Source organism: Camellia sinensis, chromosome 9 (genome assembly GCF_055761805.1).
Source record: "Camellia sinensis isolate YWXY chromosome 9, ASM5576180v1, whole genome shotgun sequence".
NCBI lineage: Eukaryota > Viridiplantae > Streptophyta > Magnoliopsida > Ericales > Theaceae > Camellia > Camellia sinensis.
In genome coordinates, this window is record NC_138969.1 from 83,379,861 (window position 1) to 83,395,153 (window position 15,293).

Below are 15,293 nucleotides of genomic sequence, written 5' to 3' on the forward strand. Positions count from 1 at the left end.
GAAATCTATTATGGCATCCATAGATAGTCCCAAGTCATGGGGGACGACATGAAAATGCGAGTCCATGACATACAAGTAATTACCAGATCTCGTTAGCCACTTCATTGTGGTGATATGTGTTTAATCGGTATCCGGAACCGATTACTCTAGTCGGAAGACATTCTGTAATGTGTTCTATGGGATGTACCATTATTATGTTCTGATATGAGAATGATTATGCTATGATCTGTTTTCTGCTTATGATATGTTCGGATTTCGTTCACTAACCTCTTTACCTTAATGTTATCCACTGGGCTCTAGCTCACTGTTTATATATATGTATATGTATAGGTGAGCATTCTGGAGTTCAAGTCTGGAGACTTTTTGTCTGGATCTGTGTTCTGTTGTCAGCCAGCCATTGTGCCTCACGTGGAGGTTCCCGAAGTGTCCTGTGTTCATGTTCTGTTGGTTCTGTGTATATATATGACTTGATGTAATTTTGTTGGCTGTACTTCAGATACTTTAATGTGTGTGGGTATAATGTATGATTGACTTTTGACTATGTATATAAAATTTTAAATATTCTGTTTCATATAAGTCAGCACAGCTCATTGGACAACTATATTTATGTATTTGTTTCTGCTAGCCCCTTATTATATGCTTATCTGTTCAGAGGCCTTCGGTAATCTAAGGATTACTGGCCGGTTACGATGCTAAACCTATAGGGGCGGGTTTGGGTTATGACATTGACCAATAAGTCTCATATTTTGGACCTGTAATCCATATAGTCCCATATTTTTTCTTGTAATCCATTTAGTCCTTTTAAATGTGTAATGACTCATTTACCCACCACATTAAAGTGTCACATTTGGAAAAAGTGTTGGAAAATAATGGTTTTCGGCAACTTTAATTCGAAATTAAAGAGGGACCCAACCGCCGGTTAAGGTGGGTCTGAGTAGTTTTGCATTCTCTCAAGTGAGAAGATTACAATATAAAAATGATGGGCCGAAACCATTGAGGTGTGAATGAGAATTGCCTCATAAAGTGGACATCAATAAACGTTGGGCTTACATTTGGACTTAATCTTAGTTTAGACTAGGCCTAGACTTGTGCTTGTGCTTGTATATGTATTGGGTTTGGTCTTGGACTTAGACTTGGACTTAATCTTAAGCTTGAGCTAAGTTATGTTGTGTTAGGCTTAGCTTGTGCATGTATTTGAGAATTGGGTTTGGATCGAGTTGTGACCTAATATTGGTATCCATTGTGTAACTCATCTAGTTGGTTTATTCAAACATCATTATATACATATTTATTTGTATATATTAAGCATATGGGAGGTTAAGACCTTTGTAACTCTCATCTTTTGATGGTGAAGTTGATGACCATATTAGTGGCATAGGTTTTCAACCTTTGTAACTCTAGCCCTAATGGCTAGAATTGATGGCCATGGTTAATGGCATTTGATGAGCCTATTGATGTATAATCTTTATGGCTAGGGATTCCCCTACTTGTATAAATAGAGGCCTTTCCCCTCCAACTTGAAATATATAAGTTTTGAGAGTTTTTTTTATGGAAAATAGAGATGGTGTTTTGATAAAGAGTTGGAGATGGTTTTTACACCAAAGAAAATTTTCCTATCTTCTTTTGCTAGTCCCTTCTTTGGTTCTTGTTAGAGAGAGTGCAACCATTATCAAGTTCACCGAAGCTATTCAGAAGGTGCTTCTGCATTAGCTGGTTTTAACCGCCGTATCCTGGGAGACAGAAGTCGACATACCTCCAGCACCCATGGTGAAGCGGCTAATCTGTTTTAAGGACACTGTGGTATCACACAGGCTTCGGTTTACTTCTTACTACTAGTTTTATTTTATTATGAATTTCTGTAAATTTTAGTATGTTCTTATTCTGAAATTCAAAGTGGTTGTTCAGAATGAAACTATTTATTTAATTTAAGTACACAATTTCACAACAAACTTAAAACAGATGATGTATTTCTCATGGAAAATAAATAAATAGATTCATATGTAATTTATATCTGTAAGTCCACTATTTTCTTGGAAATTCATACTTGTAAATCATGCTTTTTTGACATGTTGATTATTTTCTAGATTTTAGTTTTCGTACATGATTTAATTTTCGAATTATTTACATGTTAATTTCTCAATGATTATTGTTTTGTAACAAGCATATATAATTTTGCCTATTTAAATGTTTGTAACTTGTTTATATTTATGTACATAGTTAATGTATAAATTAAACTATCAATTTAATTTTTTGGAGTTTTAGTTTTATAATTTTACATGCTTATGGAAGTTACAAATTAGGAGTTTACTGTTTTCTATGCACATGTATTTGCATAGTTTCATTAGGCTGCCTTTGATGACTAGATCTCTAGCATATTTGGATAATCTGATTATATGAGTACTAATTTAGTTTTGTATCTTAGCATGCTCATGATTTATAGCTTTATAATAAAATTTGCATGTTCAAAATTCCTGGATTTTAATTTTTATTACATGCTTATTGTTTCTATAGTTATGTGTATGATATTTACATATTAATTGTCTTTAAAGTTTTAATTTAATTTAGGAGTTACATATTTTAATTTAAAGTTTTAATTTAATTATGGAGTTACAAACTTTATTTTAAAAGTTTCAATTTAATATTTAGAGTTATAAAGTTTGTAATTTGTTTGGGTGAATTAAATTTTGAATTGAATTTATTTATTTGGAGTTATATGTCTAAATGTTTATTGTGAATTAACTTCATTCATAACTCATGGCTATTAACTTTTAAATTAATTGTGAAGTTACATATATTTAGTTATGTAACTCATCTAGCATTTTAATTCATTGGTTAATTTGATTATTCAATAGTTGGCTAGATGGTTTCAATTAATTTAGTACATTTACATTTTGTTTAGATTGTTTGGTTTGTATTTTCTTGTGTTTTCTGCTAACTTTCTTTACAGGAATACTTATGCGAAAGGGAATGGAAAAATAAATACAAAACCAAATGAATAATATTTGGGGTGTCAAAACAAAAAGTCTGGACAACTAACCTTTGTGATGAACAGGAATTTCTAAGCGTGGAAAAGATTTTGGATCTTGATGGATTGGCTATTTTATTTAAATGGTTGAAGCATTTTTTGCTTGAGATTTAGTTGGTTTGTTTACCAATTTGTAGTAGCAAATTTTATTTGCTTGTATTATCATTTTATATGCATGTATTTGGTTGTAACAATTTTTAAATTGCTTGTAAGTTTGGAACTTGGCTTGGTTTTCTAGAATAGAAACCAAAGTGCTTAGCTTTGGCTAAAGAGTAGTTCTTATTTGTTCAGAAATGACAACTAAGACGGATTTGGTTTCAAACCTTTGGGGTTTGAGGAAGTCTTTGGGTTTAATCATTTTATTCCCAAAGTGTTGAAAAACCAAGTTTGGAGAAAGTCTTTGGTTATAATCTGATTATTTCCAAAGTGTTTTGGTTGGAAAAAGAAACCAAATTTTAGCATTAGCTGAAATATTTTTGAGTTTATTCAGAAATAATAGGCTTAGTTCCGGGAGTACCGGTTAACTTTTATGAGTGGTATAACTCTGGTAGTAAATTTTGTTTGCTTGGGAATTGGTTTGTTATAACCTATAACCTGGTTTATTCCCTGGAAAACTTAATTTTAAATTTGTTTCCCATGGACTAGGAGTCAACATGCTTTTGAAAGTTTTGTCAAAAGGTTAATTGGGTTTTAAGTGGGACCGATGTGACCCCTCCAGTCTTCCTGGGAACATTCTTGACCATGTTCGATTCTAGGTTAAGTGGTAAGACTAATTTTGAATTAAATTTCCAACTGTGGATTTTCTAGTGTTAAGCTTGTTTTCTGGAAAAACAGAATAGTGAAATTTTGTTGTAACTTTTCAGAAATGGCTTCAAGAAGTGACAACAGAAATGTTGTTTCACCTGTCAACCTTAAAGCCTTGCGAGGTTCTTAGAAGAAAATCTAGAGAGATCAAGTGTGAGTAAAGGAAATCATAAGATTGCATGATAACATTTCTGAATTAATCAGAGGCAATTAGTATGTTATCCTTGTGTCAATTATAGCATATATGATTGCTATGTGACTTTGCTTGAAAGCAAAGATGAGACAACCCATTAGGATGGGTGAATATATTTTTGAATTTTTAAATTCCAAATATATTCTTAAATTGGTGGCTCCTAGTGTGGTTCCTAGGAGGTGTTAGACCACTGGCTACACAGTTATGAGATTGCGGTTCCTAGTAGTAGAGAGGCTACTGATCATATGTCAAGACATGCTGATTCCGAGTAATGAAAGAGTCCATTGATCTATGTTAGGACATTGTGATTCCTAGTAGTAAAGTGACCACGGATCACAAGTTAAGACATTGTGATTCCTAGTAGTAATAAAGTCTACTTACCACATGCTGAGAAATTAGTGATTCCTAGTGATAAGACTACTGACCATGTTATGAAGTTCCGAATAGTAGACTATAGAACATTGGATTTGTGTTTCCTAGTAGTAAGACTATGGGCTTCAGAGTGATAGGTTGGACCAAATATATTTAGGTGCCTAATTCGGTTGATGACAGTCTGAGAATGTATTTACTGTGATATGATTTTGAGAGTTTCATAATCATTGTGACACAAGGAATTGTTTAAAGACCCTGTATGAATTTTCGGAAAAAGGCCAAAAGCCTTTGTATAAATTCAACAAATGTGGGGGTGTCATGTAAAAGGTGGGAATACCTAAACCCAAGAGGGTTAGGATAAGCCTAAAAATCCGTTGACTTTATATTCAACGGTTGTGCACAATATAGCAGTGCATATCGATTTCTTGTGGTTCAATCTGCTATTCCAGATATACACAAGAATACTATCATGGAATCAAGAAATGCATCTTTCTTTAAAAATGTATTCTGAGTTCCATGAAAGAAGTTGAAAGTGACAATGATCACATAGCTGATCAAACAGATGATCAAATTGAGGATTTAAATGAGCCGAGAAGGAGTAAGAGGGCTAGGACTACCAAGTCCTTTGGCCCGGACTTCTTGACTTATATGTTTCATAATCATTAAAGTCATGTTACTATACATCAAAGCAACATTTTGTTCTTTTAACAAAAAAACGGGAGGTATGAGGGAGTTTTGCAAGGATTGAATTTTTTTTTTTTTTTTTTTTTTGTCATTTTGACAAAAAAAAAAAAACAAAAGGTGTGAGAAACTTGTGGCCAAATCTCCCAATAATAAACACGTAGGCATAATAAAAAATATGGGACCTTCATTAGAATGGGCCCAAGGCAACATGGCTTTAATGACCTTGCACTTGGGCCGGCCCTGGTGAAGGGGTTGGAGAGAGGGGGATCGTTGTGGTGAAGAGATTAGGGAGAGAGGGTCACATTGGTGAGGGTGTTGATAGGATAGAGGTAATTTTGTTACGAAGTGAGGTGTCAAAAGATCTTTTGGGGGATCAAGGAAATGGGAGTCCACATAATTTTTGTGGGGTAAGCTCGCACACACTTGCTAAATACAAATAACTAGATATGATTTTCCATTACGTCCTGGAGGTCTCTGGCTCAGCAGCCTAACCTCGTTTGTCAAATTGTCTCGTCACCCTATCATTTGGTAAACTAACTGGCATCACACACATTCTTTTAGACAGATTATACCCCCCAGCCCCCTCCTATATTTTTGAGGGATGAGGGGAGGGAGGAGATTCTTTTTACCACTATTCTTTTTTTCATTTTTTGTTTTCTTATCAAAGGTGCTAATTTACAACTTCCAAGCCCACCTCAACTCACCAGACCATGAGCTTGAGCTTGAGCATGAGCATGAACATGACAATAGTATCACAATCTCCAAGAAGTGTGCAATTCAATGCCTGCTTCTTAGGATCCAGCACTACTCAGAGGATACACGTACACCCACATCCATATCCCATATGTGAGTGTAGGGGTGAGGGTGGTACATCATGGTCATCATCGCAGTCAGTGCAATTTCATGACAGAAGTACAGAGAGGAGGAGACATTCTATGTTTATCAGTCCAAAACCAAAACCCATCATTGAAGATGGAGTTCTCAGCATTAATGGCAAGGATGTACTGACTGCAGTTCCAGATAATGTCATTCTCACCCCATGGACTGATTCAGCAGCATTTTTGGGTGCCACTGCCACCACCACCAATAGGCATAGGCATAGGCATAGCTATTCCCGACACGTTTTCAAGCTCGGTGTCATTCAGTAAGCTCTTTATTATATTGTTAGCTTTTCACATTCAATTTCCCTTAATTTTCCCATATGTATATGTATGTATATAGATTAATCATAATAGGCTTGGACCTTAACTCACAATGGACTGCAATGTTCATCTGCAAGATTTATTTTGGTTTGTGCTTGCTTCAATCAAATATGTACAAATACTCCAATGTTATGGTTTATTATGAAAGTTGTACACCATTTAAAATCAGGGAATAGAAACCACAAAATAGAATTTATAACCCAAAAAATGAAATTCATTCAATGACTTGGAGATGATCCATTTTCTACTCAAACATGCCCCGTGAAAGATGCATGCTAATGCCGCAGTACCATTTTACAAGGGGGAGTTCAGAGTTCTTCAAAATTCTACTTATGCGTCCATCATTCTCTAAAGAAAAAGTCTAGGAACACATAAACCGATCATATAACCAGATACAACCATCTCACATGAGGAGGGTCCCACACCCATGTGAGAGAGTTGCGTCACTAGTGCATATATAGTTGCAGCAAAAGTAATGGGAAAGATGTGTTTGGTGGTTGATACAGGGATGCCAGATTGCTATGTTTGTTTAGAGTTAAGCTTTGGTGGATGATACCTCGGGTGGGAAATTCAGCAAGTGACATTCCTGTTGAAACCCAGATGTTGTTGATGGAATCAAAGGAAGCACCAACTTCTAATCAACCTAAAGGATCTATCTCTTATATTGTTTTCTTGCCATTCTTAGATGGTGAATTCAGAAGCAGTTTGCAGGGAAACTCTGCCAATGAACTTCAATTTTGTGTTGAAAGTGGTAAGAATTTTTTTTTTTAAAAAAAATTATTCAGTAAATCCATTTATTCCATTGTGTGGATATGACCTATCCAAAATTCAACCACAATTCAATATAGAAGATAAACCTTGCGCGAAGCACTACCAAAAACCATATCTATATTCTGTATATCTAGTGTGTGTGGTAACAGTCTGTTCCAAGTTACTGACACTCTTCTCATTTGCTTTCTCTTTAATTGACATGGGCTGCCTATCAATTCTATAGGTGACCCTGCTGTTGTTGCATCAGAGTCTCTAAAAGCAGTTTTTGTGAATTATGGAAACAATCCATTTGATCTGATGACGGAATCTATGAAGTAGGTGGCCCATCTTAGTGACTTTTAGATAATTACATAGTTTATAAGTTGCTGTTGTAGTATGGCAGCTAAAATTCACAAGTTGGGATTCTCTGCAATAATCCTAGCTTGCAACAATATTGCAATGTTAGTTTAGGAGCCCAAAACATAATCGTTAGATGTTTAAGAGTGGTTTAATCTTGCAGTGATTGTGTTTTGAGCTCCTAAACTAACATTGCAAGATTATTGCAATTTAGAATTATTTTAGAGAATCCCAACTCAAAATTCACAGGGGGTCCAAGCAGCTCGCTTGGATCTGAGTTCAATTGACAATACATATGCAACTCCCACAGCCAACTTCTTGGGATTCCAATGCGTGTAGCAGCAGGATACTAGACAATTGACATTTTTATAAAAACAAAAATGGTAATGAAAATATGCAGGATTTTGGAGAAGTACAGTGGGACCTTTACTGTCCGGGAAAGAAAACAGGCAAGTCAGCCTACGAATTAAAATTTACTGAGCCTGCTCAATCTGGTCTTAGTAAATTGATTGAAAGCTCTGTTGTTGCTTTCTTATGCAGATGCCTGGAATGCTCGATTGGTTTGGTTGGTGCACTTGGGATGCTTTCTATACAGACGTAAATCCACAAGGAATCAAAGATGGCCTGAAAAGGTTAATATAAAACCTTGTATAATGATATCATTTTGCTTCCATTAACTTTCTGCAAGTTTGTCTTTCGTTGCTTTTGCTCTAAACAAAAAAAATGTTTTGTATTTTTGAATAATTATTACTATATGAATGCACAGCTTTTATGGGCACTGTATGCTTAACTCTATCTCCCTCACAACCACAGCTTATCCGAGGGAGGCACTCCAGCAAAATTTTTGATAATTGATGATGGGTGGCAAGATACATCTAATGAGTTCCAGAAAGAAGGGGAGCCTATAGAAGAAGGGTCACAGTAAGTTCGTACATGCCTTTTCTTGATCAATAGAAAGCAAAGCATATATATATATATATATATGTATGTACCCTCTGATTGCATTGCTCAAAACTGCAGGTATGGTGGCCGATTAGTCAGCATACAAGAAAACTATAAGTTCCAGAAAACAACAAATGAAGCTCCAAGTGAAGCACCTACCAATCTTAAAGAATTTGTTTCCGACATAAAGAGAAATTTTGGCCTCAAGTATGTTCTCTTTAGTTTCATCTCCCTCCCCTCCTCCTGTTTCCAGTAGGTGAAATATAACCTAAATTTTTTCCTGCATTTCTCACCTTTTCCATCCCCCTTCCAAATCCCTATCCAAACCCATGATCCAAACACGGCCTCAATGATCTTCCTGACAAAAGTATCAATCTCATCGTTTATATTGCCAACATTAAATAAGTGAATTAATATCTGTGATTTGGTTTTCATTTCATCAGGTATGTCTATGTGTGGCATGCGCTAATGGGATACTGGGGTGGACTTCACCCGGATGCTCCTGGGACCAAAAAGTACAATCCAAAATTAAAATTTCCAGTGCAGTCACCGGGGAATCTTGCACATTTAAGAGATATAGCAATGGATTGTATGGAGAAGTATGGTGTTGGTACAATTGATCCAGACAAAATATTTGAATTTTATGATGATCTACATAAATATCTTGTCTCACAGGAGGTGGATGGGGTTAAGGTTGATGCACAGAACATATTGGAAACCATAGCAACTGGGTTAGGAGGCCGAGTCACTTTAACTAGACATTTTCAACAGGCACTTGAGAAGTCCATAGCCACCAATTTCCAAGACAATAGCATAATCTGCTGCATGGGACAGAACACAGATTCCGTTTACAAGTAAGAATATGCACACAATCTCCTCTACTGTATCTCAATACGTACCTAGTATCAGTTTAAATAATTTAGAAAACATATAAATGTTAAGAATCAATTAATCTGTTTAGATATTTAAAATAACCAAACAATTTGTACTCTTTTAGGTATTGGGAAAATTAAATGTGCCTGCCAATTCAGAATAAATTGAAATTTATTTTTACATTCATGTGTAGCATCTTTGCATACCACAATAATTTAGATATGATAGTGCCCAACATGTTAATGCCTCCTAGTTTGAAATATTTATCCTGCTCAAGATTTCACAATTATATGTAATAGTGCTTTTGTTTGTAATTTGGTGTCGCAGCACAAAAAGAAGTGTCATTACACGTGCATCTGATGACTACTATCCGAAAAATCCAACAACACAAACACTGCACATAGCTGCTGTGGCTTATAACAGCATGTTGTTTGGTGAAATTTTTGTCCCGGATTGGGACATGTTTTATGTACGTATGATATGGCCTCTTTTTTTTTTTTGTTTATTACTAGACTTTCTTTCTCTTTTGTTTTTTGGCTTATTGTTTTAACATTTGTGCAATTTCCTTTAACATTTTTTAGAGCCGCCATAATGCAGCTGAGTTTCATGCAGTTGCCCGAGCAGTTGGAGGATGTGGAGTCTATGTTAGGTAAGTTTATTTTAAATGTGAATCTGATGACATATCAAACCTTAACTTTCCTCGGAAACAGAAAATATGGAAATCCAAAGGTGAAAGAAAACATATTGAAATTAAAAGAAGCATGGATTGGATTTAGCTCCCTGATCTTACCTTGTACAGGAGAAAACTACCCCTTTCTTTGACCAGTATTATTTTGTACAAGGAATTGGTTGGCCTGAGCAGTCATCTTAAGATTTTCTGACTTCATTCCATAGTTATTTTTAATCACTCAACTACCCAAAATCACTTCTTTACTTATCCAACTTATCATAATTTTTCTTAGCATATAGCTTTCATCTTTTGAGACTTGCAAGTAGCATGTTATGTTCTTGGTGATCCAATTGTCCTTTAATTTCAAATGGGAGATCCAATTGTCCTTTAGTTTTAAACATTTGGATCCAACAGTATAACTGATTTCCTGAATTTTTAGCATAGCTTCTAAGCATGTGGTTTATTGTGCTATTATTATCATTAGAAGCATATATCTTGAAGAGAAGGACCAAGTCTATGGATTGATCTTGTAGTCTGTTTTAAGCATCAATAATCTTTCATTGTCCTTGATTACATTGCCAATTCCAATAACAAGAATTATTCGATCGTTCTACAATTTCTACATTTCACTGGGTTTTTTTTTCTCCATTTTATGCCCTTGGAACTTATGGTTTTGCCAAGGAATTCAATTATGAATCGTTTTTTCAAAAATTCTTCTTTTTTCCCGTATCCCTCTTTTCCTTCACTTTCTGCAGAAAAGGTTAGAAAAAAAAAAAAAAAAAAAACACTTCCTTCTTAATAATATGTTGAGTATATCACTGCTGATATAACAGTGACAAACCCGGGCAGCATGATTTCAAGATACTGAAAAGGCTTGTACTTCCTAATGGATCATTGCTGAGAGCTAAATACCATGGGAGGCCGTCCCGAGATTGTTTATTCAACGATCCAGTTATGGATGGAAAGAGGTATTTCCTAACCAGCTATACTATATATAGTTGTGTACCCTTCTTTTATTTATTTGTTTGTTTATTTTTGTGTCTGTGTTTTCCTCTCAACATCTCATATGTTTGCTTTTCTTACGGTTAGTCTTCTGAAGATTTGGAATCTTAACAAATATACTGGAGTTATTGGCATCTTCAATTGCCAAGGAGCGGGAAGCTGGCCGCGTCTAGACAATCATGTTCAGAAGGATGTTAGTCCTAATCTATCTGGACACGTATCTCCTGCTGATATTGAGTATTTTGAAGAGGTTTGCGGGAAGTCATGGACAGGAGATTGTGCAGTATTCTCTTCCATCACAGGTATAACTATTTTTTTTTTTTTTTTAAGTGCAACAATGCAGTTATAGAAATGTTTTAATGTTTGATTTATGGGTTTTTAAGATTGGACTAAATATGTGTAATTCTATTAGATTGATCTTCTTCGACATTGTTTTTATGTTGTGGTCTAATTTCAGGGTCTCTGTCTCGATTATCAGAGCAACAATCATTTGCAGTAACACTAAAAATCTTGCAGTGTGATGTATTTACTGTATCTCCTATCAAGGTTAGGTTGGCTAGTCATGTCTGTAGTTGTACCTCACTTTCCTGACCTGATAAAATTTATAATATGTAAAGTTCCCCGTGCGAAAAATGAATTCTCCTTGTGATTTTTACAGGTTTACAATCAAAAGATTCATTTTGCACCTCTTGGATTGATAGACATGTATAATTCTGGAGGAGCTATTGAGGCAATGGAATTTTCTAAAGATTTGTCCGCTTGTAGAATCAGTATCAAAGGAAGAGGGGCGGGTCGTTTTGGAGCATATTCCAATCAAAAACCAAAATTTTGCTACGTGAATTCAAGAGAAGAGGGGTTCGATTTCAGAAGCGAAGACAATCTTTTGACTACAATAATTCCACATGAGGCGAATTCTTGGAACATTACCATTGGTTATTGAGGCCTTATTGTTTCAATGATGTCAGTGCCAATGATATCTCCCACCCAGTCCCCATGTAACATGGCATCTACTGTTCGAGGGAGGGACAATGCATCTTTTGTGGTGAAGCAGTGTCCTCTGTTGGCCGAATAATAGTCACTTTTACAAATTCACAATAAACTGAAAGCATGGGAAAGTTTATTGTATATTTTTACAGCTGATGTAGTAAGCAAACATGAATTACATTTTCAGATAGGAACACCATTTTAAATGGATATCTCTATACTAATTACATATGCGAGCACATGATTTAGTATCTAATAGTGTGGTGGCTTCTCCTTTCACGTGACAAACTTTTCTATCCTAAAATAAAAAAATATTATTTGAAGGCGTGAGTAAGATTTGAACATTTGAACTCAAGAACTTAGGTTTCATTAAGAACACTCTTTTCATTTAGACAACATACATATTATTATATCAATTTCTTTATTATTTATTTTTATACTTACTTATCTGAATTGCACACGCATTGCGTGTGCCACCCATACCTGAAGTGTTGGCACACAGGATTGAAACAATTAGATTGGCTGTTTGCTTTATAATAACATAGATAGATAGATAGATATATGGATGAGCATGCATCCTAACTTAGGGAGTTTGTTGCTAGTGGGCTTAGTGTGTGAGGGACACTTGGCATCTTGAAAGGAAGTCCTAGAATGTGGGTGTGGTGGTTGCAAACCACCATTAGTGGTAGGAGACTTGTCAAGAGGGCTGCAAAACCATGAATTAACATGGTTTCAACACCATGAATTAACATGGTTCCAAACAGTTGAGACATGTGGCAACCCTTGATTGAAAGAGTCGGTCACTACCCGACAATTATGAATCATCGGTTAGTGGCTAACCCAAGAGTTAACTATCATGGGGCCAATAAATAAATTATGTGAAGATGGGATTCTGTCAAATTCAATACACAATTTACTCGGACTACTTTTATACCCGTTCCGTACTGATCAACAAGTTTTCTTAAGTTTAGTAGTTCGTTTCCACTTGTATTTCCATTCCTTCTTCAATGGTAATGCTTGTTAGCTTCAGTCTTAATGCATAAATGTTCTACTTTTAATTTTAAGCCCAGTGTTTCCTTTTCATTTCAGTTCACACACACTTGGGGAAGTGTTGAAGTTCACTGAATTATGGCAACAAACGAACAGGTGGTTTGGCCCTTGAAGCCACACATGGTGTATTGATTAGAAGTCAGTCTGCGATTACACATTGGATCAGGTCACAAGTCTTGGCACACCCGCACAATCAGAAATCTCCGTAAGGAGTTGTTGCAGCAGTGACATCTTGGTGCCAATAGGTTCTTGGAAGCTTAGTCGTACCCTTCTCGTTTATGAGTCCTCGACTTCCATCCCTTACATTTGGTTCAATGCTTGGGTTGGGCCAACAAAATGACATCATGAACCAGTCTGGATGGTAGAACTGGGTTGGTCTCCAACTGATTCAAGTTGATCCAGTATTCTTTCTTTTCTAAGCAAAATGTCCATATGGTGCAATCTAAAATCTTAAATGAACTGGGTGAGTATGGATTGGATTAGGCGGTATTTGCCATTCCTATATGTTGAGGTGATCACAATTCAAGCTACAGAATAATCTCTTATGAAACTCAAAAGTTTTACCATTTCTCTTTTGGCATTTTATAACTTGTTCTTCAAATGTACATGGCATTTACAGTTTGGTGCCAGCACAATGGGCCCTATGAATGGAGGTAACAGTCTTAACAACAATCCTAGCCTGGCGGCCTCTAAGCAACGATTGCATTGGATACATGAGCTTCATGAACGCTTCCTTCATGCTGTAGCACAGTTGGGTGGCCCAGATCGTGAGTCATCTTGATCTTAATCTTAAATGAGGAAAAATAAATAGATGAAGAAAAGAAGGATAAGAACATAATTTGTAACCAAACATGCTAAGCAAAATTTGTAACCAAACATGTTTTTAGAAATTTTCTTCCAAAAACATGTTTCAAAACACAAACCAAACACACCAATGTTTCCTTATGTTCAACTTCTTTCTTTTCATTTAGAGTTCTTCTCATAACAAGAAGTATTTGTTGGATGACTGTTCACGGCCATTCTATGACAACTTAAACAACTGAATGTCAAAAATGCATTTATTTTTAAATGTGACGAATCCATATATCTAGATTTTGGTTTCAGCTCAATTGGGCAAAACTGATTTTTGAATCACTTTTCAGCAACTGGGTGATTTTAATTGAAAATTGAAAATTTATACAATTTTTACTGTTGATTCCCCCTAAAGGGCTTACACCAAAGGTGTAGTTAAGAGTATAAAACCAACAAGGTGTAGTCAAGAGTAACGGATTTACAAGGTCAAACGATTTACCACTTCAAGAACCATCTACAAGCATGTATTGTTTCATTCTGTCCCACAGATTTTCTTCAGGATCTTTTTTCCACCCAAAAAATAAAAAATTAATTGTCTTCTTTGTGACTTACAGTAGTTATGTTATGCTTTCTAATTTGGATTGTTCATCATAAGTAAATTAGCAAATTGACCATAGTTGTATATAACTATATGTTTGTGAACATTTCCGCATGCAAAAGGGGTGGTCAAATGTTCCTGCCCAAAAATGTGTTTGGATCCCATAATTTTCAGAGTGAATAATTCAGCAATTTAATCAGCCTTCTATGAAATGGTCTAAAAAAATACTCCCCCATTTTTTTGGTCCACCTTTCCATTTTAGCCTGTCCTAAAATGTTTGTCCACTTTCTATTTTTGGATACTAAATTTTGTTAGATTTTCAAAATTTCTCATTATAAATCATTATAAACACATTTTAAAATTCAAATAGAAGGGCAATGGAGGAAAAAATATTCAAAATTTGAATTATACTATAATGATTGCATGTCTCCTCAATAAAAAATTTCTATGATGGACAAATAAATTGGCACAGAGGGAATACTCTAATGTACAGTTGAGAAGTCTAAATAATGAAGCATTATGAAGCAGATAATGAAGCATGATGAGGCTGACAAGATTACATAATGAAGCATTTAGTTATGCTCATGCAGCTTGCTATTTGAGAAGTGTTCTCATCTCTGTTGGGAAACAGTAGACTGAGAAGCACTCCAGCTGCAGTAGGAGGAGTACTTGAAGAAGATATAACTGAAGAGCAACGACGACTCGGTGGTCTTCTGCCCCAGCAACAGGTGCCTAACTACCCAAGAATCCACCCAAATTTCTGAGTCCCGCTTACTGGAAAAGACTCGTGCCCCAGCCAAGCGCTTTTCTGTTGATGAGCCACCTACTATGGATTCCAATAGCCATGGCAGTATGCCATCTGAAAGCCCAAAAGAGAAACACAAAACCCTCTGTCCTTCATCACTCCAAATCCTCCCCCACCCTCGCCCTCCTCTACCTCAGACCCTTTCCATCACTTCCCACACCACTTCCACTTTTTAAATGTCCCTTACGAC

The 15,293-nt window shown here is 35.7% G+C and overlaps 1 protein-coding gene across 3 annotated transcripts; it reads left to right on the plus strand.

Annotated features, from left to right (window-relative positions):
• The first annotated feature begins 5,614 nt into the window (after positions 1-5,614).
• Positions 5,615-15,023, plus strand: LOC114298465 (putative galactinol--sucrose galactosyltransferase 2). 3 transcript variants are annotated; one of them, XR_003641916.2, is made up of 17 exons: positions 5,615-6,222; positions 6,787-7,031; positions 7,275-7,365; positions 7,788-7,836; positions 7,928-8,019; positions 8,201-8,308; positions 8,408-8,536; positions 8,773-9,183; positions 9,530-9,671; positions 9,784-9,851; positions 10,706-10,840; positions 10,962-11,176; positions 11,332-11,420; positions 11,533-12,018; positions 12,948-13,419; positions 13,528-13,675; positions 14,827-15,023. XR_003641916.2 is itself a non-coding variant. In XM_028243032.2 (14 exons), the coding sequence occupies exons 1-14, from the start codon at positions 5,789-5,791 to the stop codon at positions 11,812-11,814; spliced, it is 2,490 nt and encodes an 829-aa protein (XP_028098833.2). In that variant the 5' UTR covers positions 5,615-5,788; the 3' UTR covers positions 11,815-12,085. The 3 variants fall into 3 exon arrangements, 1 of the variants encoding a protein (XP_028098833.2); XR_014340043.1 differs by having other exon boundaries at positions 14,889-15,023; XM_028243032.2 differs by lacking the exons at positions 12,948-13,419; positions 13,528-13,675; positions 14,827-15,023 and having other exon boundaries at positions 11,533-12,085.
• The last annotated feature ends 270 nt before the right edge of the window (positions 15,024-15,293 follow it).

Excerpts from the sequence above, each read along its gene's own strand:
- LOC114298465 (XM_028243032.2), top strand. The coding sequence starts at position 5,789 with ATGAGCTTGAGCTTGAGCATGAGCATGAACATGACAATAGTATCACAA. Across the intron at positions 7,837-7,927 it reads CTGTCCGGGAAAGAAAACAG|ATGCCTGGAATGCTCGATTG; the intron begins GCAAGTCAGCCT and ends TTTCTTATGCAG. Across the intron at positions 9,852-10,705 it reads GGATGTGGAGTCTATGTTAG|TGACAAACCCGGGCAGCATG; the intron begins GTAAGTTTATTT and ends CTGATATAACAG.